The sequence below is a fragment of the Dreissena polymorpha genome, chromosome 10, assembly GCF_020536995.1.
Source record: "Dreissena polymorpha isolate Duluth1 chromosome 10, UMN_Dpol_1.0, whole genome shotgun sequence".
NCBI lineage: Eukaryota > Metazoa > Mollusca > Bivalvia > Myida > Dreissenidae > Dreissena > Dreissena polymorpha.
The window spans coordinates 8890548-8918079 of NC_068364.1; the positions used below are offsets into that span (position 1 = coordinate 8890548).

The 27532-nt window shown below is 32.7% G+C and overlaps 2 protein-coding genes and 1 long non-coding RNA gene across 3 annotated transcripts; all 3 read right to left on the minus strand.

Moving 5' to 3' along the window:
- Positions 1 to 580: 580 nt before the first annotated feature.
- On the minus strand, positions 581 to 14221 carry LOC127847974 (fibrillin-3-like). Its single transcript, XM_052380227.1, has 26 exons — positions 14186 to 14221; positions 13754 to 13951; positions 13429 to 13642; positions 12761 to 13003; positions 11935 to 12072; positions 11452 to 11646; positions 10950 to 11201; positions 10427 to 10619; positions 10061 to 10230; positions 9560 to 9709; positions 8646 to 8768; positions 8181 to 8306; positions 7786 to 7920; positions 7577 to 7690; positions 7040 to 7300; positions 6585 to 6707; positions 5992 to 6117; positions 5608 to 5733; positions 5205 to 5330; positions 4896 to 4973; positions 3087 to 3263; positions 2265 to 2384; positions 1913 to 2035; positions 1608 to 1727; positions 1154 to 1276; positions 581 to 849 (listed from the first exon to the last, which is right to left on the minus strand). The coding sequence occupies exons 1-26, from the start codon at positions 14219 to 14221 to the stop codon at positions 581 to 583; spliced, it is 4059 nt and encodes a 1352-aa protein (XP_052236187.1).
- A 607-nt stretch (positions 14222 to 14828) lies between these two features.
- LOC127847591 (uncharacterized) lies at positions 14829 to 20151 on the minus strand. The gene is made up of 3 exons (XR_008034049.1): positions 20130 to 20151; positions 18979 to 19100; positions 14829 to 14951 (listed from the first exon to the last, which is right to left on the minus strand). It is a non-coding gene; the product is annotated as an uncharacterized LOC127847591 (long non-coding RNA).
- Positions 20152 to 20338: 187 nt separating this feature from the next.
- LOC127847975 (sushi, von Willebrand factor type A, EGF and pentraxin domain-containing protein 1-like) lies at positions 20339 to 25837 on the minus strand. The gene is made up of 11 exons (XM_052380228.1): positions 25834 to 25837; positions 25512 to 25679; positions 25184 to 25351; positions 24886 to 25062; positions 24541 to 24708; positions 23663 to 23830; positions 23274 to 23441; positions 22190 to 22369; positions 21837 to 22004; positions 21402 to 21569; positions 20339 to 20538 (listed from the first exon to the last, which is right to left on the minus strand). The coding sequence occupies exons 1-11, from the start codon at positions 25835 to 25837 to the stop codon at positions 20339 to 20341; spliced, it is 1737 nt and encodes a 578-aa protein (XP_052236188.1).
- Positions 25838 to 27532: the final 1695 nt, after the last annotated feature.

The window sequence follows — 27532 nt, forward strand, 5'->3', positions numbered from 1 at the left end:
TGCTATAGACACTTGGTTATTAGTTAAAATTCACAATACAATGGTTTACAACGCAAAGACGTAATAATGTATGCGAAACGCACATTCGTTTCTCATATGCCATGGTCGACTGATAGATCAGAGCCTATATTCACCATTTAATTGTTAGACGTATGTCTAAAAGCACACCACATTTTAAAACTGTGATGTTTTTTAGTATAATACATCTTGAACAACTACCTCTAACAAAACAATTCTTCATTTTAAACATTTCATGTATGACACTGACATAAAACGCTCAACTTATTTTTCTACATTTAAAGTATAAGAATTTATATCACGTCAAATAATATGTTGCTATGAATGGGTTGGTGAAAACAGGCCCTTGAGGCATCTGTTAAGTATGTAAACGTAATTGATTTCTTTCTTTATTAATGTATTTTAATTATCTTTCCTCCGTTTTACAAAAATCGGCAACTGTTTGGACTACCGTTTTGGGATTACTATTAATATGTTTCTTTGCCTTAAACAACACCAGAAATAAAACGTCATTTCTATTATGTTTAACGTTCTGTGTTATTTATCGATCATTATTATCTTTTCACTTACCTTGACACAGACCGGAGCTGTTTTTTAGATATCCAGCGTCACATTCGCATGTAAAACTGCCTGACAGGTTTATACATTGGGAATTTTTGGGACACACGTTTGAAGTTGAGTTACATTCGTTGACGTCATCGTAGCACAGTCCACCATGCCAGCCATTTAAACACGTACAAGTTCCGTTTGTTGGGTTGCAAGTCTCAGTATTGGTCACATTGCATTTACATTTCGTAGAACAATTCTCACCGTATGTCCAGTTCAAGCACTCTGAAAAATAAATATTCTGACGTTTTATTTCGAATATCGTTTGCAATGTAATGCAATATTGTGATTTATTCGTTCAAAAAAACGGCATACCATTCGACAATATATATAAGCTTATAATGAACAAATTCAGTATTAGTGCTTGCGAAAATATAGACGTTTTTACAGTAAATATTATCGTGTATCAAATAAATAAAATATACGAATTACATATACGTATTAATACAACTACATAATTAATTCATTTTTTAGATGATTTATAGTTATTAAACAAGAAAGACGCCGACAAATGCAAAATAGTAGTTACTTGTGCACGTGGCATTATCGTTTTGCAGGAGATATCCAGCTTGACACTCGCATGTGTATCCACCAATTGTATTGCTACAGTTTTGGTCACATGTTTCCTTACCATTTGCACACTCGTCGATGTCTAAAAAAATTTACAGATGTATTAATTGTAATAACTTAATTAAAGCTTTCATAAAACAAGGAAACATGTTTTATTATGTATTGTTATAATACAATATTATGAATAAACACTCGCACCAGAGTTTTTGGTATACAATATTTAGAATAAACATGACCAAAAACAGTACGCTAATGCTCAAATAATAAACGTATATGGTATACAATAACATACATAAAGGTATCATCGCAATACCGATCATATGATACAACAAAGGAAAAAAACTTTTCATGTAAATTTTAACAGAACTTATTTTCATTTATTTTGCTTTCATTGAGAATTCATTATGTGTTACCTGTACAAAAGGTCCCGTTGTATCCATTAGGACAAACACATATAACCTCGCCGTAGGAAACAGAACAAGAAGCATTTCTAGAGCAGTTAGCAGCTTGATTTAACGTACACTTTGTCTCAGCTAACAAACAGAGAAAAACAATAATTTGATTTTGAAATTCACTTGTTGTATAGCTATACTAAATCTGTTTACATAACACAGATAGTCAGTGTTAAAATGCTTTCATGTTCGAAAGCCTAGCGAACCACATTTTATCAGTTCTATATTTTGAAAACCAAAACAAAAACACTTAATATCACGCTCACCATCGCACGACTTTCGGTCAGTAAGATCTAGAACGAATCCCGATTCGCAAGAGCATCTGTAGCTACCAAGTGTGTTGACACATTGTTGTTGACATTCGTGCTCGCCAAAGCACTCATTAATATCTAAGATAAAAATTAGTACTCTTTGAATATTGTTTGCATAAATAATCATATTAATGCAATACCATATATAACAAAAACATTGTTGTATGTGTAATTTGCTGATTTAACACAATTTTATATGCATTTGGTAAACACATATCATTTAAGAAAGACGTTTATTGTTTATACGTAATGTATACAATATATAATAAGTAGACATATAACATTTTCATTATCTTAAACCACATACCGTTACATTTTCCATTTTTGAAAACAAAACCTGCTCTGCAACTACATAGAAAACTTCCGGGTGTGTTAATGCATTCTTGATTACACGTGTTCATGGAAGAAGTCTGGCATTCGTTTACATCTGAAATTATTGTTTTATAGCGTTTAGACATTCGTTCATTACAAAATAAAATAATTGTTTGTAAACCTTGTTGTAAATGACACGGATACGACATTTACCAATTGTCATTTTTAATTGTGTCAACTTAAATTTAGGACAAACAAACCAGTTGTTTCCATTACCTTCTCCAAAAATGCGGTCGGTCGGTTGTCTTAATGTGTTTGTTTGTTATACTTTAGTTTATTTTTTTACTTTTTTACAGAGGTTCTATGACAGAAATCTTTTAAATCGTTTAGTGTTATGTCTTCATATATATGTAAACGGTAATGTTTGCAAACATTTTAAAACTCTCAGCCTAGAATACCAAGACAAATATAGGTCTGTAGCAAACATTATGGATCGGTCGATTTAATGGAAATAATTTAAGTCAGAGTTGTTTTTAATTTACTTTAACAGTGAATATGTACTTAATAACTTAATGCATCGCTCGAGCATCATTAATAAACAATAATATGACAATGACTCACCATACACATTACAATATGACAAAATACATTAAAGATCTGTAAATATTTTCAAAGAATAATTGAACAAGTCCTAAACATCGCAGGTTTCCGAGGACAGGTTTGTGTGGAGCCCTTTTGACAGCATTGTGTTTTTTATAAGACAAATAGAAAAATGAGTTTGATACAAGGCCATAATAAAAGAATGCAATAATCCAACCTTCGCACTTTCCCGATGATATGTTTTTCGAGTAGCCCTCTTGACAGACGCAAGAGGCGCTGCCCGGCGTGTTCACACACTGCGTTTTGGTCTCATTGCAGACCACCTTGCTACCCCTGCATTCGTCGACGTCAACGTCGCAACTTATCCCTGTCCAGCCTGGATCACACACGCAGCCTGAATGACAAGAAGAAGTGTAAGTAATAGTAGTATTAGTAGTAGTTTTAGTAGTAATAGTAGTAGTAGTAGTAGTAGTAGTAGTAGTAGTGTAGTAGTAGTAGTAGTAGTAGTAGTAGTAGTAGTAGTAGTAGTAGTAGTAGTAGTAGTAGTAGTAGTAGTAGTGGTAATAGTAGTAGTGGTAGTAGTAGTAGTAGTAGTAGTAGTAGAAGTAGTAGTAGTAGTAGTAGTAGTAGTAGTAGTAGTAGTAGTAGTAGGAGTAGTAGTAGTAGTAGTAGTAGTAGTGTTAGTAGTAGGAGTAGTAGGAGTAGTACTAGTAGTCGTGGAAGTAGTAGTAATTGTAGTAGTAGTAGTAGTAGTAGTAGTAGTAGTAGTAGTAGTAGTAGTAGTAGTAGTAGTAGTAGTAGTAGTAGAAGTAGTAGTAGTAGTAGTAGTAGTAGTAGTAGTAGTAGTAGTAGTAGAAGTAGTAGTAATAGAAGTAGTAGTAGTAGTAGAAGTAGTAGTAGTAGTAGTAGTAGTAGTAGTAGTAGTAGTAGTATTAGTAGTAGTAGTAGTAGTAGTAGTAGTAGTAGTAGTAGTAGTAGTAGTAGTAGTAGTAGTAGTAGTAGTAGTAATAGTAGTAGTAGTCGAAGTAGTAGTAGTATACACAAACATTTCACATATTATATGAATATTGCATTATTGGCGTAGTTTATATAGACCGTATATGTTTAACCGCAAGTTTATGTAATAAAGTGCTTCTTAAGTTCATGCTAACTTACACGTAAATGAGTAGTAGTAGTAGTATTAGTAGTATAAGTAGTAGTATAGTTGTAGTAATAGTAGAAGTAGTAGTAGTAGTAGTAGTAGTAGTAGTAGTAGTAGTAGTAGTAGTAGTAGTAGTAGTAGTAGTAATAGTAGTAGTAGTAGTAGTAGAAGTAGTAGTAGTAGTAGTAGTAGTAGTAGTAGTAGTAGTAGTAGTAGTAGTAGTAGTAGTAGTAGTAGTAGTAGTAGTAGTAGTAATAGTAGTAGTAGTAGTAGTAGTAGTTGTAGTAGTAGTAGTAGTAGTAGTAGTAGTAGTAGTAGTAGTAGTAGTAGTAGTAGTAGTAGTAGTAGTAGTAGTAGAAGTAGTAGTAGTATACACAAACATTTCACATATTATATGAGTATTGCATTATTGGCGTAGTTAATATAGACCGTATATGTTTAACCGCAAGTTTATGTAATAAAGTGCTTCTTAAGTTCATGCTAACTTACACGTAAATGAGTTTGATATGCTTATATTCTTTAATTTATAGTAGCAGTATATGTAGATGTGGCATAAGTATTGCTGTTAGCAGTAAAGTATTGTAAGTAGCATTGGTACTTTTTTTTAACAGAGTTAGAATAGTGGTGTTAATTGTGGTAGAAGTTATAGTAGAAGAAGTACCAATTGATGAAGCAGCTTCTGCTATGTTATTAATAGAAGTGGTATCCAAAGGTAATTGTTGTTTTATTTGTGGTTGTAAGGATGTTGTAGCACTGTATATGCAATGTACTGTACTGTCAAAGTTGTCAAGGTCAAAAACCGACATACGGTAATGTTTAATACATAACAATAATAAAAAGTGTGCAGTTTTTGAAATAGTGATAGCAATTTCAAATAATACTTACCTACGGCACTGTTACATACACCGTTGATACACGAACACGTAAGTGAACACTCTTTGCCGTAGTGATACTTGTCACATTCTTTAAAAGAAAAACATAAAATCGTATATAATTTAAACAATGCAAATGTATTGGGTTGTTACGACTTATATTATTTGCTAAATACAACATGTTCCAAGAGTAGCTTTTAATGTAAACGGTGTATTTTTAAAGCTTATGAAAATAATTCAAATAAATTTGACAACTTTAATTAATTCATTTTTTCTAATGATATATTGTTTACTGTGATGCTGCGATACAAATATAACGCACCTGTACATGTTCTTTTGTCATTTTGCAGCTTCATACCGACAGGACATTCACACACAAATGAACCAACAGTGTTCGTACAGTTGGCTCCATTCGAACATTTGTTGCCCTTTTCACATTCATCGACATCTGTTTTTTTAAACGTTTATGAAAACATGTTTGTTTGTTATTTTGCATATGCATATAAAACATTGTATTATTAACATATGGTTGAACTTGCTGAAATCGCTTTTAAGAGTTCGACAATAATTAACGCGTAGACACCTGATAGATCAATTAAAACTTCAACGCATTTAGCGGTATTGGTTAAATTATTGCAAAAGCAAATTTTCCGTACTTTGATTGCTAAGAACAGGCGATGCATTTGTACTGAATTAAAAAAAAGACATCAACCAAATAATTATACCTGCACAAGTTTGTTTATCAGAGGTAAGTTCAAAGCCTTGTTGACATTGACATGATGCAGTTCTGTTTCGTACCTCACAATAGCCGGCGCATGTTAGATTGCTAAGTTCCTTGCAAAAATCTTTCACTGAATCATATTGAATGTTAAGTACATTACAACATAAATACATTACAAACTGAACCACGGCACACACGTATGAATTTTGTTACGATGTCATCTTAATAATAAAAGCCATAAAACATTCTTTAAATAATTACCATTCAACGAAAATAGATATAATTTAAAAGAAAACAGTTTTAGAAATTTTCAGTGTGTCACAAAAACATAATATTCATATTTAAATCCCCTCTGTAAGATGCCAACATCTTAAGGCACACATCACACCTTTACTACATGTGTTCCTGTCGTCGTTGAGTCTGTATCCGAAATAGCAGTAACAGTTGTAATATCCTGGATGGTTTTCGCACATCTGTTCACAGCCCGCCAAATTTAAATCGCACTCATTAATGTCTGCAAAAAAGATACATTATCCTGATAGTTAAAAATCTCATGTGACTGTTAAATAAATGTCCAGTAATACATTCTTAATATTCTAGTTCAAAACAACAAATCTGTAATTTATTCGTTTATGAACAAAAAAAACACACATTATTATAGCCTACTTGTTTGTAGTGCAAGAAGACTAAAATCAGTTCAACAGTAACACCTCAAATGCAAATTTAATCATAATGATATATATTTGCCCAAAATCTTATAACGCGGTGGATGAAAAAGAACAGTCACTGGGACGACCAAGAATATTGCGTCTTACATTTCCCACTGATTAGTGTTTTATGCAGATGACTAGTTCTTGATTGAAATGGTAAAGCGGACAATATCAATCGCCCTATGTTAAAAAAGACAAGTTTATACCGATTTAACCACGTATTCCCGAGAACAAACGATCAAGATTTGTAGTAATCAAATAATAAATTTACCTGTACAATGTGTCGAATTGACTTCTGTGTAGCCGTGTTTACATCCACATGTGTAGCTGCCTTCAGCATTCAAACACGTCTGACTACACTCGTGCAGCAGTGGATCAGAGCACTCATCGATATCTGAAACAAGGGCTTGGCAATTATAATACGAACACACTAAAGCATTTAAGAAATGTCCATATAAAAAGTAATCCGGAGTTTGTACGTGATTTTGAGAATACTTGTTTTACTGCGCCTGTGTCTGTTTTGTGATAATTATTAATACATGAACTCATAAACAGATGCACGTACCAGTATATATTTCTAATTGTTCATTACTAATGTCTTTACCAAGCAAGGACATACTCTGGTATATTGATAATAAATTTCCTTATTTGCTGTTAAAACATATATATCTCGTTAAGCATATAGCATTTTTAATATATAACTATTTTTATTAAATTATAACATACCTCGGCAATTTCCATCAGCATCTTCAGCGTATCCTTGCAAACAAACACAGCTGTACGAGCCAATGTTGTTAGAACATGACTTCCTAGCATCCTCGCAAACTCCAGGATGCTCCTTGCACTCGTCGACGTCATCGTCACAAGAACTTCCTGTCCAACCTTCGGAACAGACGCAGCCTCTAACAGGATCGCATCTCTCGGCACCTCGTCCGGTACAGTCGCAGGTTTGTGAACAGTTCAAACCCCAGTTTGGAACCTCACATGCTTTAAGGATCGACGATTACAATAATTTGTTGTGATTATTTTCAAAAATATATCTTTATATGTATCATGTGTATATGATGTATTTACATGGTGCTTGTTTATGCATGGTAATGATGAAAAACCTAAACACGTCTTTGTACATTAATCGTATCCATTCTGATAACTACAACTTTTTAATACAGAGGAGTTATGTCTTAACTCTAGTTTTTAGGTTATTTGGTCAGCATAACTTTAATTATGCCAAAACGCGGTCTAGAGAAGGGTGTATGAACTTACATTCACATGAGACCTTGTCAATCAACTGGTAACCCGCTATGCAGCTGCACTGAAAACTGCCGATCGTGTTCATGCAGTCTTGAGGACAAATATTTTGAGAGCATTCGTTAACATCTGGAAAAAATTGTGTTTACATAGAAGCTTTGATATAATCGTAATTGAACATTTTATGATCTATATTTGTCACGCAGTATACATGAGATGCTTACCTTGACATTGAAAGGATGTTCTATTGAAAATAAATCCTGCATTACAGAAGCAAGTGGTCTTATTGTCCGTATTCATGGTACATCCCGCGGTTTGAGTGCAGTTAAGTGTTGATGTAGCACATGGGTCTGATTCATCTGTTTCCAAGCACATTTTTGTTTTAATTATGATTATGATAAATATAAGCTTTATGTAAATACATGTATGTGAATAACATAAAAATATTTTTAGGTAAGACGATTGTGATAGCATAAAAGTTCAACATTAAATGAAACGCTCTTTAAAAATCGTTTTGGCACACTTATTTTCATCTCATCAAACAAATGTTGTAACAGTTATTGTTCTACAAATTAATTTTTTTATGAATAAAGCATCATTCATAGAAAAGTATTGATACCTGGTTCACATGTCCAATTCGACAAATTAAAGATAAAGCCGTCCTGACATTTGCAGCGAAAGCTGCCTATTGTGTTATCGCAGATCTGAGTACAGTTGTGTGTAGCCTCGTTACATTCGTTTATATCTAAACAAAGGAAATGGTAATTTATTCATTAAAAAAATGCCCCAAATTTGAAAAACAAACATTAAGGCTTAACACATTTTTTTTCGGCGAATCGAAGTTTTATTATTTGAAACCCTTATTAATGGCGAGTAGAAAATATTGTGTGTGATTACTGTTATTAGTGTCGTGTGAATAACAAAACTACAGAGTACGTCACGAAAAATTGTCGACCTATTTGTTTTAATTATTTTAAAATCAATTTTTTTTTTACAAAAATAAACTCTGGCAAATCCTTATTCTGTCATAACTTCTCATAAGATTTAATGCCTAAAGGTATGGCATAATCTTTTAATTGCATACCGATGCATTTATGTTCGTTATTTGCATCGACTCGGAATCCTTGTCTGCAATCGCACGAGTAACTTCCCTCAGTATTGAGACACATATGGTCGCAGGGATTAGACGAGTTGCATTCGTTAATATCTATACGAATATTAAATTATCTTAAAGTTGTTGGTATTTCAAAAAGATTAATAAGCATGTGAATAACTTATCATGATTTATGAAAAAGTAAGATTTTTTTTTTTGACAATTCATATATGTGCGGCAAATTATCTCATATTAAGCAAACGAAAACATCCTTTAAACAGAAACAAATCTTAAACCAGCAAATTAAACAATTAACAGGTAAATTGTTATTTTTTAAACATTTAAATAAACTGAATAAAAGTATTAACATAGCTTATTTTTAGTGATGCTGTCGTCATCATCAGCATGACATACAATATAAAGAAGTGAAACTCCAGCTGCTGGAGCAGTATTGAATTTTCATTAAAAACAAAAAAATAATAAAAACACAATACCGCCACCAGCCTCTGAAGGCTGAAAATATAACAACATCGAAGATATGTACGGGGATACACGCTACTGCATCCACGCAGCACACATCAAACTGTTGTGCAATGCAATATAAAGAAGTGAAACTCCAGCTGCTGGAGCAGTATTGAATTTTCATTTAAAACAAAAAATAATAAAAACACAATACCGCCACCAGCCTCTGAAGGCTGAAAATATAACAACATCGAAGATATGTACGGGGATACACGCTACTGTATCCACGCAGCACACATCAAACTGTTGTGCAATGCAATATAAAGAAGTGAAACTCCAGCTGCTGGAGCAGTATTGAATTTTCATTAAAAACAAAAAATAATACAATACAAGAATAGTTCCATTTTAATGCGAGTTTTCAAAAATGAAAGGTTCATATGTACCAATGCAATCGTTTGTACCCGGCACTCCAGCATATCCGTTCGGGCAAGAAAAACACGAGTATGTTCCTTTCTGGGGGACGTTGGTACAGTTTCTTCCAAGAGAGCAAGGACTTCCAGCGCACCAGTCGATTTGTTTTTCACAGTCGTCTCCTATATAAATTTAAATGTTTGATAACATTTAAGCACATTTAGTTTATGAAAATAAAAGAACAGCAGTATTTCCGACTACTTCCGCCGTATTACAAGCCATTTAAATACGCTTATTTGTTACATAATAAGTTCAAATAGATACATGTCAATATTAATCTTTAATATACCAATCATAGCACAACTTAAATTGACTAGTTTGTATCTTAGCAAATCTCAAATACGTTAAAATGATATTAACGTATTCCAAGATTTAACACAAATTAGTTTTTGTGTGAATAGGTTTTTTTCCCCGTTACTGAAAACTGGCAATTGACAATATTGTATTTTATACAAACATCCGACTGTACCAACCTGTGTATCCAGAGTTGCAAACGCATGCAGAGTACTTGAAATATGCATTCTCTCGACGGTCCTGCCGCACTGCCGTAGAGCAATTACCATTCTTATTGCAACCAGTGCATAGCTGCACCTGTACAGTGTGCTGCTGAGATTTCGTTGATTGGTCGTTGATGGCAACAAACCTAAAGTTAAAACTTAAACACTTGATTGACTTGCTTTTTTAGTACAAATAATATAAATTTCATTTGTAAGATCAATCATCAATACTAAATAGAAATTAAAACGTGGGTGAGTAAGAATAATATTGCACTTTATAATGTTTAGATTTAAAAGTAACATTTTTGAAATCGGTATATGATTGTTTATTTATCTTCATACCATATATTATGTGGACTTTCATCAATCTGTTTGAAATAGAGCGTCTTTGACGTTCTATTATATGTTGAATTATTATTTTCTTTGTTCACAAATTCTATACTTAACCCATCATCGAGATTTAACTTGCACGAAATTTGATCTCCAACCATTGCATTTACAATGCACGTATTATTTATGGTTGGCACGACTTTATCTGAAATAACATCATCACTTAAATGTTGGTTTTCAATCTTTAAGAGTGAAATGCCATTTCATTATTAATAATCTCTTGAAAAGAAAATCATATTCAATCACTGATATGTATAAATCATATCTGTTAATATATTATTTTTTTATACAGAAAACTAAAATAACTCTTCTTGTTTTGTCAAATCGATACTGCAAAATTTAATATTTTTTATATATTTAATTGAAATTATACGTATATTTTATTTGGATTCAAATTGAATGTGTTGTTAATTTGTCCGCAATTATCGATTGAATGATGTATTGAATAATATTGACACTTCTGGGGATAAAGTACCTATTTCTTTTTCGTTCTTGTCAATATTTTCACGTTTGCTGTTTGTCATTATTGCAATGTTTTCGTTCAACGTAAATGCATAGTCGAACACGCATTCTATGTTCTTTGAGCCGTTGCATGCCTTTTCAGCTTCAGCAAGCGTTTCGTTGTCGACGGTATCCAGGAAACGCGGAATGTAAGAAGCGTTGTGATAATCGGAATGTTTCTTGCCGTCATCATAGATAAACACAGACGAAGTATCATTCACGGACCCTGAAATGAAGTTTTTTATTCTTTCATTTTATCAAAACATCTTATCGTTACGCAATTAACTTCGTTTTTCAAATAGCATATGCTTATGTAGAAATTCAAAAGCATTGCGAAAACGTGTTTAAAATATAAAAAGGGTTTTGTTAAGGTATGGTAAAATCGTTGTTCGTTTGTTTCTTATTGATCTTAATTTTTTCATATATCCAAATCCGTTCCGAGAGAATAAACAAAGAGTTGTAATACAGTTACTTACATGTCTGACCGTAATAAAATATTTCCATATCGCTTGCATTAAAATGAAGCCGACTTCCATTTGGGTACACAAAATCATTGTATGGGTCTCCGTCAAAATTTCCTAGGAGACCTTTAGTCACGTTGTTGAATGTCTTTGGTACAATCGCATCTAGTGACAACATTCCTGCTCCTTTTCCTATTTCGAGGGTTATCCCTGTGGATTAAATAATTACTTTTCAACATATTACCGTACGTGTATTCAATAATAACTTTACTACGTTTTTTGGAAAATAAACTAGTGACACAATAACTACATGTACATCTTGTTCTTTATAATGAAAACCATTTTTATTAATCTTTTTTGGCGAATGACAATAACGAAAAGAAATAGGGGCGAACATAACGTCATAAACATTGAAATATTATCAGAGCCGGTTTACCGCTTTTTATATATAAATGCAAAGTAGTTTTGGTAAAACACAATGACTTATTTGAAATGTACCTATCTCAAGGAATGACATCCTCAAGACGCCGTCATCTTCATGAATTGTGAGTGTGGACGTATTAAACACAAACATGTCGTTGTGTTCTTCCCGAAGAGTCTTTGTAAGATCGATGCCATTGCCGTACAAAGTAACATCTGTAAATACACCATTCCCATAACAATCTCTTCTACATATACGTTTGTATTCATTAAAGGTAGTGGAAATGATTAACACAATAAATACAAATGAGTCAGAAAAAAAACTTTGAACAGTCGATAAAGTAATAATCTGCTTTAATATAGTTACATGGACCTGACGACAACATGTTTTCAATAAATTTAATAGAGATTTCTTAAAGTAATATTACTACTCAAAATCAACAAACAGTTCGTTCAATTGTTCGTAAAATAAACTTAACAAATGAAAAATCAGTGTTCCTTACGGCAATCGCCGAAATTTCAACGCCTGATGTGGTCTGGTAAAAAAGAAGTTTGTAGATACAAAGTGCTCGTTTTTATTATTGTTTGCATATTAAATTCCATTTTAATTTCCCGCAACGATATATATTCATACGACACATGAACACTAACTTGGTGTTTCTGTGTCGTATGAATAGATATATTCGCGGGAAATTAAAATAGAATTAATTGTGTTACAAATAAATACAAACGAGCATTTTTTATTTACAAAAATCTATGTAATCATTCCACATCTAGCGTTGAAATTGTGGCTTTGTTATAAAAGGAACACTGATTGTCTAGGTGTTAACTTTATGTCACAAAAAAATTTACGAAATTTTCGTTGATTTTTAGAGTTATATAGACTTTAATGGTGTACGCTTACTGTCTTTTGCCCTATTAAGTTCAACGTGTATTGACGAATTTGAATGATCTTTAGCTGCAAAGGCCGTGAAGATTGTAGCGTCAGACAGGTTCCCATCTTCCTTTACTGCCCTCTCAGTCCTAGCTTGGAGGGAAAATTTTACATTTGACGTCTCAATGCTTAGCAACACGTATTCGCCGAGTCCGTTGAATGTGTAGTTCATTCCGTCCAGTGTGCGCATGTGCGGATCTCCCCAGAAGGAACCTAAAACACATTTTTATTAGGAAAATATAGATTCACCATATGATATTTAAATTAAGACGAGTGATATTTATAAATGCTTGCTGGTTTTCATGGAATGAAAGTACTAATTAGCAAAATGAGCTATGCCTATGCATTTATACATACATGTTTACACAGAAACAATAATAAAAGAAATGCGACAACATATTGCGTTAACCATTGCAAAGCTTATACAAGTTTTTAACAGGTTTTATCACAATAAAACAGTATATTAAAATAAGTATTTAAGCTCTGACTGATATTTTTTTACGAATTAACTCAAAACCATCGTTCACATATACAAAAACTGTTTTTTCTTTTCAAATCAATAAAACAAATAATTAATAAAGATTGTTCAAATCAATTTTTTACGTATATTTATTGATAAAATGCTAAACAACGATCACCAAATCTGTATGGAGACTCGGTGTAGCATGTGCCTGTAGGATGCAACTCGTAATAGAGATCGCAGTATTCTGATTTCGCGCAGCACTTGTCTTTCATAATAACATCATTTGTCTCATGATCACGTGGTGAGTATGACGGATGTGCGAAGTAAAATCCACCAGATAAAGGCTGCATGTCCACGAATGTCAATGTCGAGCGGTAATAACAGCACGACTGCAATATTGGAAAGACTACGTTTTGATATTTCTCTGAATCTCAAAATAAAGCACAACTATATACATATATCACAAGACATTATGAGGTTCATAATTTAATTTTACCCACCTTGCCATATGGTTTGAATGTTTCGCCCAGAATCATGTCCACGCAGACAAAATCTTTGCTATCAGGCTGACGCACTTGGCGGCGGATCTGCCAAAACCAAGGATCCCATTGGGCCAGCCCGACGTCACATGGGCAAGTAGGCAGACGTTGTGAGTAGACATGGATGTTTTGTTTCAAGTGACGGTTTCTGTTGTACCACTTAACACAGTTCAAGGCGTGGTTAGTATCTGTCGTTTTGTTATTATTTACATTTTTAAGAAGAAGTCCGCGGATTCCTGCAAGATAACTTTCTTTTAAAGTACATAGTATTTAAGAAATATATTATTCATAAACCGACTTATAAAACTTTTACAAATTATATTTAGAAATATCTTTCTGCAATTAATGTGTTTTCTTCAAACAAAACAACTTTGAAGAACAGTTGCAGTATACCTCCTGTTTTCGGTAGCAGATCAAATTGTAGTGCATTTTTGCTAAAGGAGTAAATGTAACTGTATATTTCTCTGTCTATGTCTGCATGACCGATCCATAAAGGAATCCGTTCTTTATCCGTGTTCCATTTCATTAAATTATGTCCGTATATTGTAAAAGAAAAGGTCTGTTCTCCGCTTGAAATTATGATCTCTTGAAACGTTGCTGTCTATAAAATGAAAAACATAACATTAGCAATTACGGCAATATATTTATAGTAGCTTCAATAACAAGTGACTAAATACTGGAACAATAACATGTGTAAAAAAGAGACCAGACCAATATATACTGCTAGGGAGCACAGTTTGTTTGTACAAAAGGAAGACTTTATGCCAAACTAGGACTAAAATAGTATTCCTCTTTTTCCGACTGCATTTAAGAATGTAAATGTTCAAAAGAACTAACTTACATTATAAGGATTAAATGATGGTTTTACGTTATTCCATGTTGCTATCAAAACAAAACTTGTCTCGAATGTTGAAATATTTTCCACACGCCTAATCACACTTTCAAGGAATTCTAATTCTTCAGTAACTTTAGCAGTAAACGGGAAATGTTTAACGACGTCATACGTTCTGTATGTTATTGTTGAAAAATGGTCCGTATATATTTCCGTAAAGTATGCCGCTACAACTGGAAAGTTGATATTTGCTTTTCCACCCAAAGCACGTTTAGGCTTTTCAGAGAGATACTTCGTATCAAAACTTATGAGCCCTCTCCTGCACACCTAAATATAAACATATTCGTTAGAAAGATTTTTTTTAATTAAGGTGATTTTATGCAACACAATCTTCAGAAGACAATAACTGACGGGTATAACTGTGATGTTTTCTTCAGAAATGCTCACATACTTCATGTCAATACTTATAAGTGCTTCTACTAAATATGTTTAAAAGAAGCAACCAACTTATATTGCTTAGCTAAAATCAACATTTCAAACATTCAGTAATAATTCGAGCAAATATTTAGCGATTTTATAACAAAAATTAGTAAGAAAAAACAATATCGATTTTCCTATTCAAATTCCGGATTTTCGAAACTAAGTAGCAATAGAGTAGTCTCCCATTTGGGTAGGTATCGCTTACTTCCAGTCCGATAGAAGTACACGGCGCAAAAAGTAAACAATGGGAAAATTCTATTGTTGTATGCCTGAATGTAAAAATTGTTGGGGAAAAATTGGCAGATATGGCAAGCCTGTAACGCTGCACAAATTGCCGTGTTATCGTGCTACGAAAACCGCATGGATTAGAGATATAAGCAGGCGAGATTGGAAGCCAACCGGGTAGGTATCATTAGTGTACCGACATCTTATATGTCGATGTACATATTTATCGTATTTGTAGGAGAAGTACACCATGTACATGGCAAGCAAAATTATAACACACATTTTGTTTAGTAATAATCGGGTTATAAACTAATTAAATTCGGTTAAATATGGCCTAATTTGTTGACATTTTACACCATGATTTGCTAATCTTAAATTTGAATGATTAATTTGAGCAGATTGACATTGAATAGACTATTTATGTTACCGGACCACATCAATTAAAATATCAACAATCAGCTCCTCTATTCCGTGAATGCCTGGAATTGTAATCTAATGGACTTATTGCATTTATAATAAAACCATTTTCTTATTAATACAACATATGGCTATTTGTTCTATATTGATTGGTACTATTTCAGTGGATTAAACATCAACACCATGCCCCACTGTGTATATTAAATTATTTGCCATGTTCCGCACACTTTACATTTATCTATGTGACAAATTTAAGGTGCTCTAACTGTTTAATGTTTTTAGTGTTAAGTTAAACCCTTTTGTGTATATTGATGTTGCAGATACATCAGGGTATGCTCTGATCATTTGTGGATGGAATTGTTCAAACTCCATGAACTAGGTGCCAATAAAATACCTTGAGCAGACGATCCTTTCTAAAAAGAAAGTATAGACATGTAAATCTCTAATAAAGGTGATTAATAGCTGTTTCAGCCTTTCAACCTATTTTAAATAAGTTATGCATCTCATGCTTTTCACAGTATGTAAAGATTATAAAATGCATGCAAAATACATATCAATTTCAAATTAATAATAGACCACACAGTCTTTACTAAAACTGTGCATAAGAAAATAAAGCAAAACAACAACAGTTAGATGTATGTTATATGAAGACACTCATATCATACATATTTATGCATGTATGTAGCAATATTATTCAATAACATTTCAAAACATCAAAGCCTTATTTGTAGCTTATCACCTAGGCTTAATATACACTTGGTTATTTGAACTTTCGTATGAAGTACCGCCTGTGTATTTAAACTGTATTTTTATCTGCATTTAATCAGTATATTTGTTTGTTGTTGTATTTAAACAACATGTACAGAAATGTGCATGTATATATCTTACTATTACTTTTTTAAAGGTGTTTGAAAGTGCTGATCAGTCCTGATGATTCTCCAAGTCCACAGAGTTAGAGTCATTCCTGGGATCAGATTCAATCAGTTCATGGGTAATGATATCAATATTTATTGTCTCCAAAAATGTCAGGCTATTTATTCTTTAGGCCAGGTTAGGGTTTGGCATTTTTGTATCTATTAATGATAAATATAATTTTAACTTAACATGCCTTTAGTTAAAAGATTCTTAAGATTAACCATCACTTTTTTAATATGGAAGTAAATTGTTTTTGTCAGAACAAAACATAAAATACTTTCTGTGGAAGGACTAGGCAATTAACATTAAATTAAATTGATATCATTCAAATAAATAATAAACTTATTTAATTTGGCTAGATTGCATCAAAAGCCTAAGGCTTATCGAGATATTCTCAAGTCTGTTTCCTGGTAAGAACCAGTACATGGTGTATTTGGAAAGATCATGAGAACGCTCCCCAAGTAGGGATAAAACCTGCGGCCTCCCAATGGCTAAGCAGGCACCATTTCTACAATGCCACAGCACGATTGTTATAAGATAAATATATAAAGAATATACATAAAATTTATGTATTTCAGCTAGGCTAAGTCACATGCTGATGGCACCAGTGTCGGTGATGAAAGCTCTGGAAGTGTCGGTGTTCAGGCATCTCCTGACAATCATGAAATCTCCACATATACCGAAAGACCAGAAATAACCATCAAAGACATTAATGCTTCAGACAATGAAATAATGTTTTATACTGGCTAGGCAACTTTCGATTTTTTTATTCTTTGTTTTTGACATTTATTGAATTTAGTGCCGACACGTAATGTACTGAAAAACTGGACACTGTTAAGATTGAGACAGGGCGTAAAAGAAAGTTAAGACCTGTTGATTAGTTCAATTACATAGTAAAAAAATTATTGATGCAACATAATTGAACAAAAAAGGCTTAAAATAATATATAAATATTTTTCATTTTTATTGTGCCCAGATGAATTTATAGGTGTATTTCTTTGAGGTCAAAATGAAACAGTTTTCAGGTAACTGTAAAAGCTGACAATTTTTTTTGTTCATTATAAATGTACATATGTCTTATTACACAGTTTGGCAGACAATTCTAAAAAATATGGGATAAAGAGATATTGCTCATTTTGAGAATTTTCCTTTTTTACCATAATTATTCCTATCATATGTATTTTAAAGCTATTTCTCCTTGATACTGTTTAGTAAATAGTTTAAGAACATTATATAGACCCCTTTTAACTCTGTTGTGCAGACATGATTTGAACCATATTGCTGAATGAAAAAAATAATCATATAAAGCAATTACTGTTCTTGTTACAATGTTTACAATACTAACAAAAGCTCAAATAAAATTGAAATAAATAAAACTTCCCCCAGATTTGCAATGTTAATGTAAAATGTAACAAACTCTTCGATGAAAAAGACAATATAATAACAATCTCTATTTAAGGTCACATTGTATATATGTCGAACAAACATTTAGAAGACATTCATTGTAAATATTCCTAAAACAATAATGCAAACAATTTAATTTCACGTGATTAAATCATGAACAGCCTTTATGTTAACCGACTGGGAATGAAATCAGAATCTTAAAGCAAGCAAACAATTCAGCAAGTGCTGTATACGAAGAAGATCCCGGTCAATTAATGTTGTCAGTGGACAGTCAGTGAAAATAAACAACACAACACAGAACTATTACCATGCACAATACTCACACACAGTATTATAAAGAAAATATATTTAAATAGAAAAAAATAGTTAAAAAACATAAAAATTTATTACTCGTAAACTCAAGAAATTTGCTCTAAACTGGTATGAATTTTCGGTTAAAACAAATGTTTCCAGAAACTGATAGTCAAGAGTAACTGAGACAGAAGAATATCAATCAATATTTAAGAATAAACATACATTACTGAGGTGTAGCAATCAATGAATACCTTACAGAAACGTAATAAATGTTGGTTATCAATTGAATAATGCAACAGGCACAGTTTTTAAAAGCAGAAAGGTATTATCAGTGTTTCTAAACTTTTACTGATGAAAAGATCGGTGTCGCGAAATTATATGACAATACAGCAATTAACAACCAATGTACACAAACTAGAACTAAAACTATATCAATCAATGAAGAAATAACTGTATACGTACAATTTTAATTGAAATGAACAGTAAATATTACGGTTTCAGAGATCTGAGATGCAGACCGTATTTTCGTTTGATTTGTTTACTGTTTACCCGAAACCTACCCGAATGGGAGACAACTCTTGTTCGCCCTTAGTTTCGAAAAGACCGAATAGAGACCTACATGCATAGACCGTCTCATTTTGTCGAAGACTGGAATCGAAGGTGCAAACACAATTTGTTCACTACAAAGGTTATGGCCAAGACTTAAATCCCCTGCGTCTAGCCCGAATGGAAGAATTGGCACTTTGGAAAAATAAACAAAAAGTATAAAGTATTCAATTTCTTTTTATACCTTATAATAAAATATGACATTTCTGCAGTGAAATAACAGCAGTGAAAAGAACAAATTGTTATTTTCCCCAATGAAAAGAACAAATTTTCGTAAATCCTTTTTTCTATTTTAAGACTATCAAAAATAAATTTATATATATTTTCTATGATCACGAGTAAATTAAAATCGACATTCCACCGAATCCAACACATTTTCTATTTATGTTATGCTTTTTCACCGTTTATTTACATTGTAAAAGAGTTTAAAGGGGCCTTTTCACAGTTTTTGGCATGTTTTGAAGTTTGTCATTAAATGCTTTATATTGATAAATGTAAACATTGGATCTAAAAAGCTCCAGTAAAAAATCAAGAATAAAATTAAAAAAAGGAAAAACAAGTAGAACGCATCAGGGCTCGAACCAGTGACCCCCGGAGTCCTGGAGTAAAAACCAATTAGACCGCTCGGCCATTCTGCCAAGTATGTATGAGAGACGTATTTTATACTTTATATAAGCAATCTTCGTAGTAAATTAAACGACAACAACAGAACTCTCCAAATTATTCAATCGTTTCGCGTTGCAACTCGTGATCATAAAAAATAATATTTTGACTCGTGGCTGCGCCACTCGTGAAAATATATTTTCTATGATCACTCGTGAAATAACAAACGATCTTACACTGACATGAACAAATATCCTCTATTTGTTTCAAGGGACTATGAATTCTCGTAAAACTGCAAAATCTTACATTAAATATTTGTTGATGCATACCTTCATTCTAAGTCACCAGTGAATTGTAATCATGAAACCAAAACAAAAACATGCGAACATTTTTTTTCGAGTAAATTGAGCTTATTTATAACAACAATTTAGGCGTGAAGAAGTCTACTGCAAAACGTGATGGTTTAAATCAAATCGCACAACTGTTGAATAACTCAATGGGACTAATAAGCTTGCTCATAGATAATTTATGTCGATTCTATGGGTCTAAATACATTCTTACTGACGTCACATTGACCGGTCCGTTTGTCTTCCACACCAGATATACAAGCACATTTTGTGTTCTCACAAATTGCATTGATTGTCCGACACATTCGTGCATCCGTACATTGTCCTCCGATGTCAGCTGAAAGACCGTATAAGTTAATTCATGACAGCTATCTAATGAAACGTACTTTTATATTTAAGAGACCTAGCTTGTCTTCGAATGGATTACACAATAATAATATTACATTTTCGGATGCAGGTCGGAACAGAGCTGTTCCACACTCCTGTAGCAGCACACCACATGATGTCATTTCCTGTCAGCAGATACCCTTCTTCACATCGAAATCGTAAGAGAGCATTATATGTTGTCACCATGGCATGTTCGTAGAGCATTCCGTTGGATGGAACGGTAATGTTGCCACAATCTAAAACATGTATAAAACGCGGAATTGTATATTGTTGGTGTTTTTTTTATCTTAATGAATAAGATTATATGATTTTATTAAATGATCTTATGAAAATAAAAGTATTGTAATTGCTAGGCGAACGACAACAATATAATTCTTTTCAATCCGGCTTTTCCCAAGTATGTATATATGGGTCTTAACAATTAACTAGCGTTGATATTTATTTTAGCCGATAAAAACAACGTTCATGCGTGTGCAACCATGACATATCTAATGACGTTACGTGGATGACCTGATTAACAAATAATGGCGTTTTTCTCTAATTTCATAGATTTTTTACGAAAAGTATGCGCTTTTAACGTAAGGACAATATACACGTACGTAAGAATTCATTTAATAAAAGCTATATTTATTGCCTGGAGTGGTATTGGAAGTGATCATATAGTCAATACTGTCAGACACAAAAATGAAGAGTTTCACTTTCAAAAATAAACTGCAAAAGAAACGTGTGAGGTTTTTTAAGTTTATTTTGTATTGATTCCGACATCGGCATGTAAATGTGTTTGAGGAAAAGAAATCTGTCAATAAACCCATTTCACCAGTAAAAATCATTTTTTTAAAACATAGTATTAAATGTAATATGTAAAATATTGTTTACACATCCGATAAAGATCATATTTATAGTTGTTACATTGCTTAATATCAGAACCTAATCAAATTTGATTCAAATATGAACGTTGTTCTACTTAACATTGGCGGTATAACTAAACTGTCACTTCACAAAATAAATAATGCAGACGTGCCTAATAAACACGTGTCACCTATATAATAGCAACATATAATAATTAATAAAAAAAAACGTTATAATACAAAAGGAATACTTTTTATGACGCATGTTGGTCTCCCACTCCATTGACCGTTGGCTTGACATACAAGTCTATCGTCACCCTGGAGATCATACCCTATATTACACTGCACCTGAACTCTTGACTCAAACTCTCTTGTTGCGCCGATCACTCTACCATTTTTCAGGTCAATCTGCTCGCACACTATGTTGATACACAATATCAGCATATATTAATTCATTCGAAATATATACTGAATAATATATATATATATATATATATATACTGAATAATATATATATATATATATATATATATATATATATATATATATATATATATATATATATATATATATATATATATATATATATATATATATATATATATATATATATATACAATTACGTTTTATTTCATCGATTCTTTTTCTTTGTTCAGTTTCTGTTTCTGTTAACTATAATTGCTTACCAACAATAATACATGTCGGATAGTCTGTCCAATTACTATTACTCTGACATTTCATCACAGGTCCGCCGGACAACGAATAGCCAGTTTTGCAGGATACAGAAACCACGTCAGTATAGTAGAATGACGTCCCGTTTAGTTCACCATTTGCTGGGGTAGGATCACCGCAATCTACAACGATTAAATAACACGATTTCTTTGCTTATAGGAGATCGGTATATACATAACAATATTATGACGTTCGACGTTCCTCGTGCACAGTTTTAAGAAAAAACTTTGAAATTTCTTGATGCCACAATTATATTTCATAAATCAAATTTCAAGTGTGCATACTATAGAAAGAAAACGCATATTACATTTTCGATTGCAGGTAGGAACTGAACTGTTCCAATTGCCTGCTGCGTCACACCACAATATGTCATTTCCGATGAGTTGATAACCAGATTCACATTGAAATCGCAACGATGAATTATAGGTGGTAAAAACAGGACTCGTTAGTATTATACCGTTGGTTGGTGTGGTCACGTTGTTACAATCTTAAGAAATATATACATACAGTTCATGGCATATCTTAGAGGAATTTTGAAATCAATTTCACATAATAAGAATAAAAGTATCATTTCAGCTGATACGCATTTAATTAATATAAACAGTGATGACACTTCAGTTGCAATATCACAAAAGGAATTGTTTTCAGCACCTTGTGCTATATAATTGACAAATAAACACTTAAGAAGTAATGTAACACTGCAAAGAACAAAACATGCAACAGACACAAAACAATTAATAAAACTACGCATGCCACCTACAATTTGTCAATAAAATACAATAGAATACAATAAGAGTTAAACGTGTTTTATGAAGTTCGAACTTACATTATTTCTAGAATTAATCAGAACAACATGTATAATAATAAGATAAATAATATAGCAAACTATTAAACTTTTAACATAACATCCTATTTCGAATGACACAACAAAAATCGAATACATTTACATTTCAATTACATTGCCATTTAACCACTGAGTATGTTAACACAAAATAAACAGAAATGTAGACATGCTGACAAGAAACAAACTTTTACACTGACATTTGTTTTTTATATTAAAATACTTTAGAGACAAAGCATCACAAGTATACTCAAATATTCATATTAAAGGTAGACGCGCGACAACAATACAATATATGTACAATAACCTAACAATAAAATGTTCAAACTGGTTGCGCACAAATAAAAGGGGTTTATTCTAATTCCAAATTAAAAGAAACGTATAAAACATTAATTCAACTACATTACAATTTCATTACCTATCGGTATATATTTACATGCCAACAAAAAAGCATTGTATGTTGCCATTTAAAAACATGTTGAAAACGAAATATACAACGATTATTTAACACATATTTGTGAAAATATCACATATACATTAAAATGCATACCTTGAATGACACATGTTGGATTGTTGCTCCATTGACCTGTGCCTTGGCATGTTAATTTGATGTCACCCCGAATAAAATATCCAGTATTACACTCCACTTCAATAACAGCCCCATAATGTGAATATGTACCGATCACTCTTCCATTAGAAACATCCATCTTTCCACAATCTAAGAAAAAATAAGTTTTTGGATATCTAATATAATAATAACTATGAAATCTGATTGAATGTCTCAATTTAATAAGGACGTCGCTTTTCGGTGACACATTTTGTTTTAAGTGTTATTTTTAATTATATTGGTGAGAGCCTTTCTTTTTTGTTTCAGAGCCATGTTTTATTACGTTTGCGAACACATTTTTGTATTAAGCATATTGAATATACATTGATTACCAATTTGTGAACATGTAACATTATCACTCCATCCAGTTTCAGTGCATGTGATAACACTTGGTCCTTCTAAATTGAATCCCTCGTTACAACTGATGACTGCTTGTGAATTTAAGGACGTTGATGTATTTGTCATTATTTTAGCATTTGCGATCGCTGGTCTGCCGCAATCTGCCCATAATGATAAAACAAAACACGGGGTTTAATAGTTTTTGACGATATTAATTACGTGTTTTTATTTTTATTTGAGAGCTGTGAATTTTATTTTGTATTAAGTCGGTGGAAGAGCGATATAAAATCAATGCATATTTAACACCAAACGACACATCATTAATATTCTTTTTTTAAACAACAGCTTTTTTATATCTAAAAACATAACTTATTTTAACAGTCAATTCTAATAAAAGTTCATGAAAAAAGCTTTATTTTGAATATCAACTTTGTTTGTTACTAATTACATTAAATATTTTAAATGTGCATTGCATTATAAATATGTCTATCCACATTTTTTTCTGTCCTTTAAAGTACAAGTTCTTTGAATAATATACAATGTCGGCATGGAAATTAGCGATTATATGCAAAATTATTACTTTATTTTCATTTGCATTTCTAAATATGGTAAGATTTCCCGTAAAACAATACTTTTAGCCCTTGCCTACATATGTATCAATTACAAATGCAAATTATATGAGCTATATTTGAGTTTCGATAATCGCGAGGTATTGAATCCAGATTTCTATTATGATTGTTTTCCCAAAAATAGAAGTAAAGCCAGCATAGCGAAATATTATTTATAAAAAATGAAACTTGGTCCAAACAATGCTCAGATCATTACATAAAATTCCTACCGATATTAAATTCTTGCCAAATATAACACTTACCCGAAGGGTCGCATTTCGGGTAACCGGACCACGTGCCGTTTCTAAGACATGTGATGACTGAGTCGCCATACATTATATAACCATTTTCACACGAAACGCTGACCACTGCATTGACAGTTGTTTCTGATGAATTCACTAAGCCCTTTGTAGGCGTTGGGTTCCCACAATCTGTTTAATAACGGAACATTATCTTTTTATACATTGTAGTTTAGTAAAGTATCATAAATTATCATGTGTTACCGGACTTTTTTATAGCTAAGGAGCCGGAAAGTTAAGATGAACATGCAATTTTTATTTTACATGCACTTTTATACGAATGCTAAAATCATGTATGAAATAGTTTACCAATGAGTTCACATTTTGGAACATGCGTGTGATTCCAAACGCCACTAGCTTCACATTTCACAGTCCATGAACCAAGTGGTATGAAATCTTGATTGCATCTGACATCTGCTATCTGCCCGTATGTGGTCACATTTTCGAGGTTTATGGTCATATTTGCAATTTGCAGGACGCCACAATCTATAAGATAAAACATTGCAAAATTAAACATAAAGTTGTTCACCATTTCATGATATAAGTATGTTTCGCAATACATTAAAATATATGTGTTGTAATTGTTATAATTAGTCGTATATCTTACCAACAATAGTGCAGTTCGGGTAGTCACTCCAAGTACTGTCATTTCTGCAGCGTATGACGGAATTTCCAGTCAACGTGAAACCTTTAGTACACGACACCGAGAGAACGTGGTCAAGCAACCGTGACGTGCCGTTAACGTTGCCGTTATCTGGTGTTGGATCATCACATTCTGCACAAATAATAGACCATGTTTGAATGTAAGTGATCATGTTTTTTTCAAACTTCAATGCTACATAGAGCAATTGATAAATATTTGAATATAAACCTAACTCAGTTTTCTTAGTGTGTTAACTTTACACATATAGTCCCAGTGATTAAAAGTATATTACCAATTAAAGTACACGAGGGGGAACCTGTCCACTTTCCAGTCACTTGGCAAACCCGTACCAAATCGCCAATCAGTCGTCGACCATAGTCACATTCAACGCCAACCACAGTTCCAATAGTCGATGTGGTGTCGTTGACGCGTCCATATGGAGGAGCAGAGGATCCACAATCTGTTACAGTTCAATACATCATTAATTGTATTTAACAATTGTATTGGTACAACAGACAGAGATCGCATACAAATATTTATAATTTTCAAAATATTGAGATACCGCATGAAGTGTATTTGTTAGAATTTAACGTTATTTCATAATAAGGGCAAGCCCATATATGCAAACTGATGTTGAATCATCCATGGAAGTTTAGTTATTGTTTGCTAATAAACACGCGCGAAACTACTATAATTGATACATAGACGGCTAATAAAATAACAAAAACGTTTTTATTCATATAATTTAAGAAAATAGCAAACCAATAACAACATATTTAGAGCAACATATTTATACAAACTTAATAATGAAAGCCAATCTTACTAATGAGTTCACATTTGGGGACGTTCGTGTAATTCCAAACGCCGCTTGCTTCACATTTGACAACCCATGAACCACTTGGAGTGAAGTCTGGTTTGCAACTGACAAATGCTATCTGTCCGTAGGTTGTTGTGTTACGAACGTCAGTCGTCATATTGGGAATTATTAGTTCATTGCAGTCTGCATGAATGAAATGATCAAATCAGCACATACATTTGTAAACAACAACTACCCGTTCAACATGTACTGCTAACAATATTTCCCTCCAAATATGTGTAGTATATTTTTCAATATGCGTATTACTTTTAGTAAACAAAATTACACTACAAATACTATACTTATGCAACTCTGACTTCGTTTAACGGAATATCCAAATGAATTAAAGCCTTTCAAACAAGATACTGAGAGATTGTCATTGAGGTACCGTGACGTCCTGTGGATTAAATATGACCGGCTCATATGCGTATAATTGCTCTTTAAACTTCTAAGATTACATCTTACCCACAATGGTGCATTTTGGATAATCACTCCAAGTACTGTTTTTCTGACATCGTATGATTGAACTTCCAGATAGAACAAATCCAGTTTTACACGACACGTTGAGAACAGCATCGAGGTAGTGCGATGTCCCGTTAACGGCGCCATTAATTGGCGTGGGATTACCACAATCTACAATTGTATTAGGATGTGGGCAGTTTTTTTAAACCAACAACACCTTTTGAACAATGTGTGAACATTGTGCAAACATTGAATTTAAGTATAGAAGGCTTTCCGACATAGAGTATAACATTTATGAAAAACTATTCAGAAAAGATTGCTGTCATGGTATTCGTAGGACGTTAACATCATATGAATGTTGGAAGATACAAATTAACCCAAATATAGTTGTGAAAAGCATCATGCTTAAACGTATTATTGAATGTGTTCAATATAAAACCGGATTGTAGTACCTATCAAAGGGCACGATGGGGTGTTAGTCCAATTTCCATTCTCTTGGCAAACAATAACTGAGTCCCCGGCTAGTCTTCGACCATATTCACACACGACGCTTACAACAGATCCAACACTCGAAGAGGTATGGTTGACATTACCGAATGGAACCTTTAGTTCACCGCAGTCTGCAACAAAATTATGCCAGCGGAATCGTCAATGTAACATATAGTATTCCTATAGATTATTCGTTCATTTTCAAATATAAGATTTCGTTTCCTGTGTGTTTTTGTACTAAAGTGATAAATTTGTGGTTTGCTTTTATACAGTGCTTGTATTACATGCATACATTTATTATTTACTACAATGCGAGTTAACTGTAACACTCATTCGCAATATTTGTATTTTGATATATAAATATATTATATCTAACAGACCTGTACATGTAACGGCCATATCCTTGTTGTGATTACAGTTGTCCAAAGTGACATACTGGCACTCATTGATGTGAGAGTTGTTCACGCCACAAACCATATTGTCTATAAAAATTGGTCCAGTTCCCT

Bases quoted from the DNA above. Each gene is read 5' to 3' on its own strand.
- LOC127847974 (XM_052380227.1), bottom strand. From the start codon at position 14,221: ATGCACTACAATTTGATCTGCTACCGAAAACAGGAG. The intron at 3,264-4,895 runs GTAAGTATTATT...CTTGTCATTCAG, and splicing joins TGTATGTAACAGTGCCGTAG to GCTGCGTGTGTGATCCAGGC. The intron at 850-1,153 runs GTAACTACTATT...TTTATTTTTCAG, and splicing joins CGATAATGCCACGTGCACAA to AGTGCTTGAACTGGACATAC.
- LOC127847975 (XM_052380228.1), bottom strand. The intron at 22,370-23,273 runs GTATGCATTTTA...ATATTTCTTAAG, and splicing joins TCCAACATGTGTCATTCAAG to ATTGTAACAACGTGACCACA. The intron at 20,539-21,401 runs GTATTCCTTTTG...TACATGTTTTAG, and splicing joins ACCAACATGCGTCATAAAAA to ATTGTGGCAACATTACCGTT.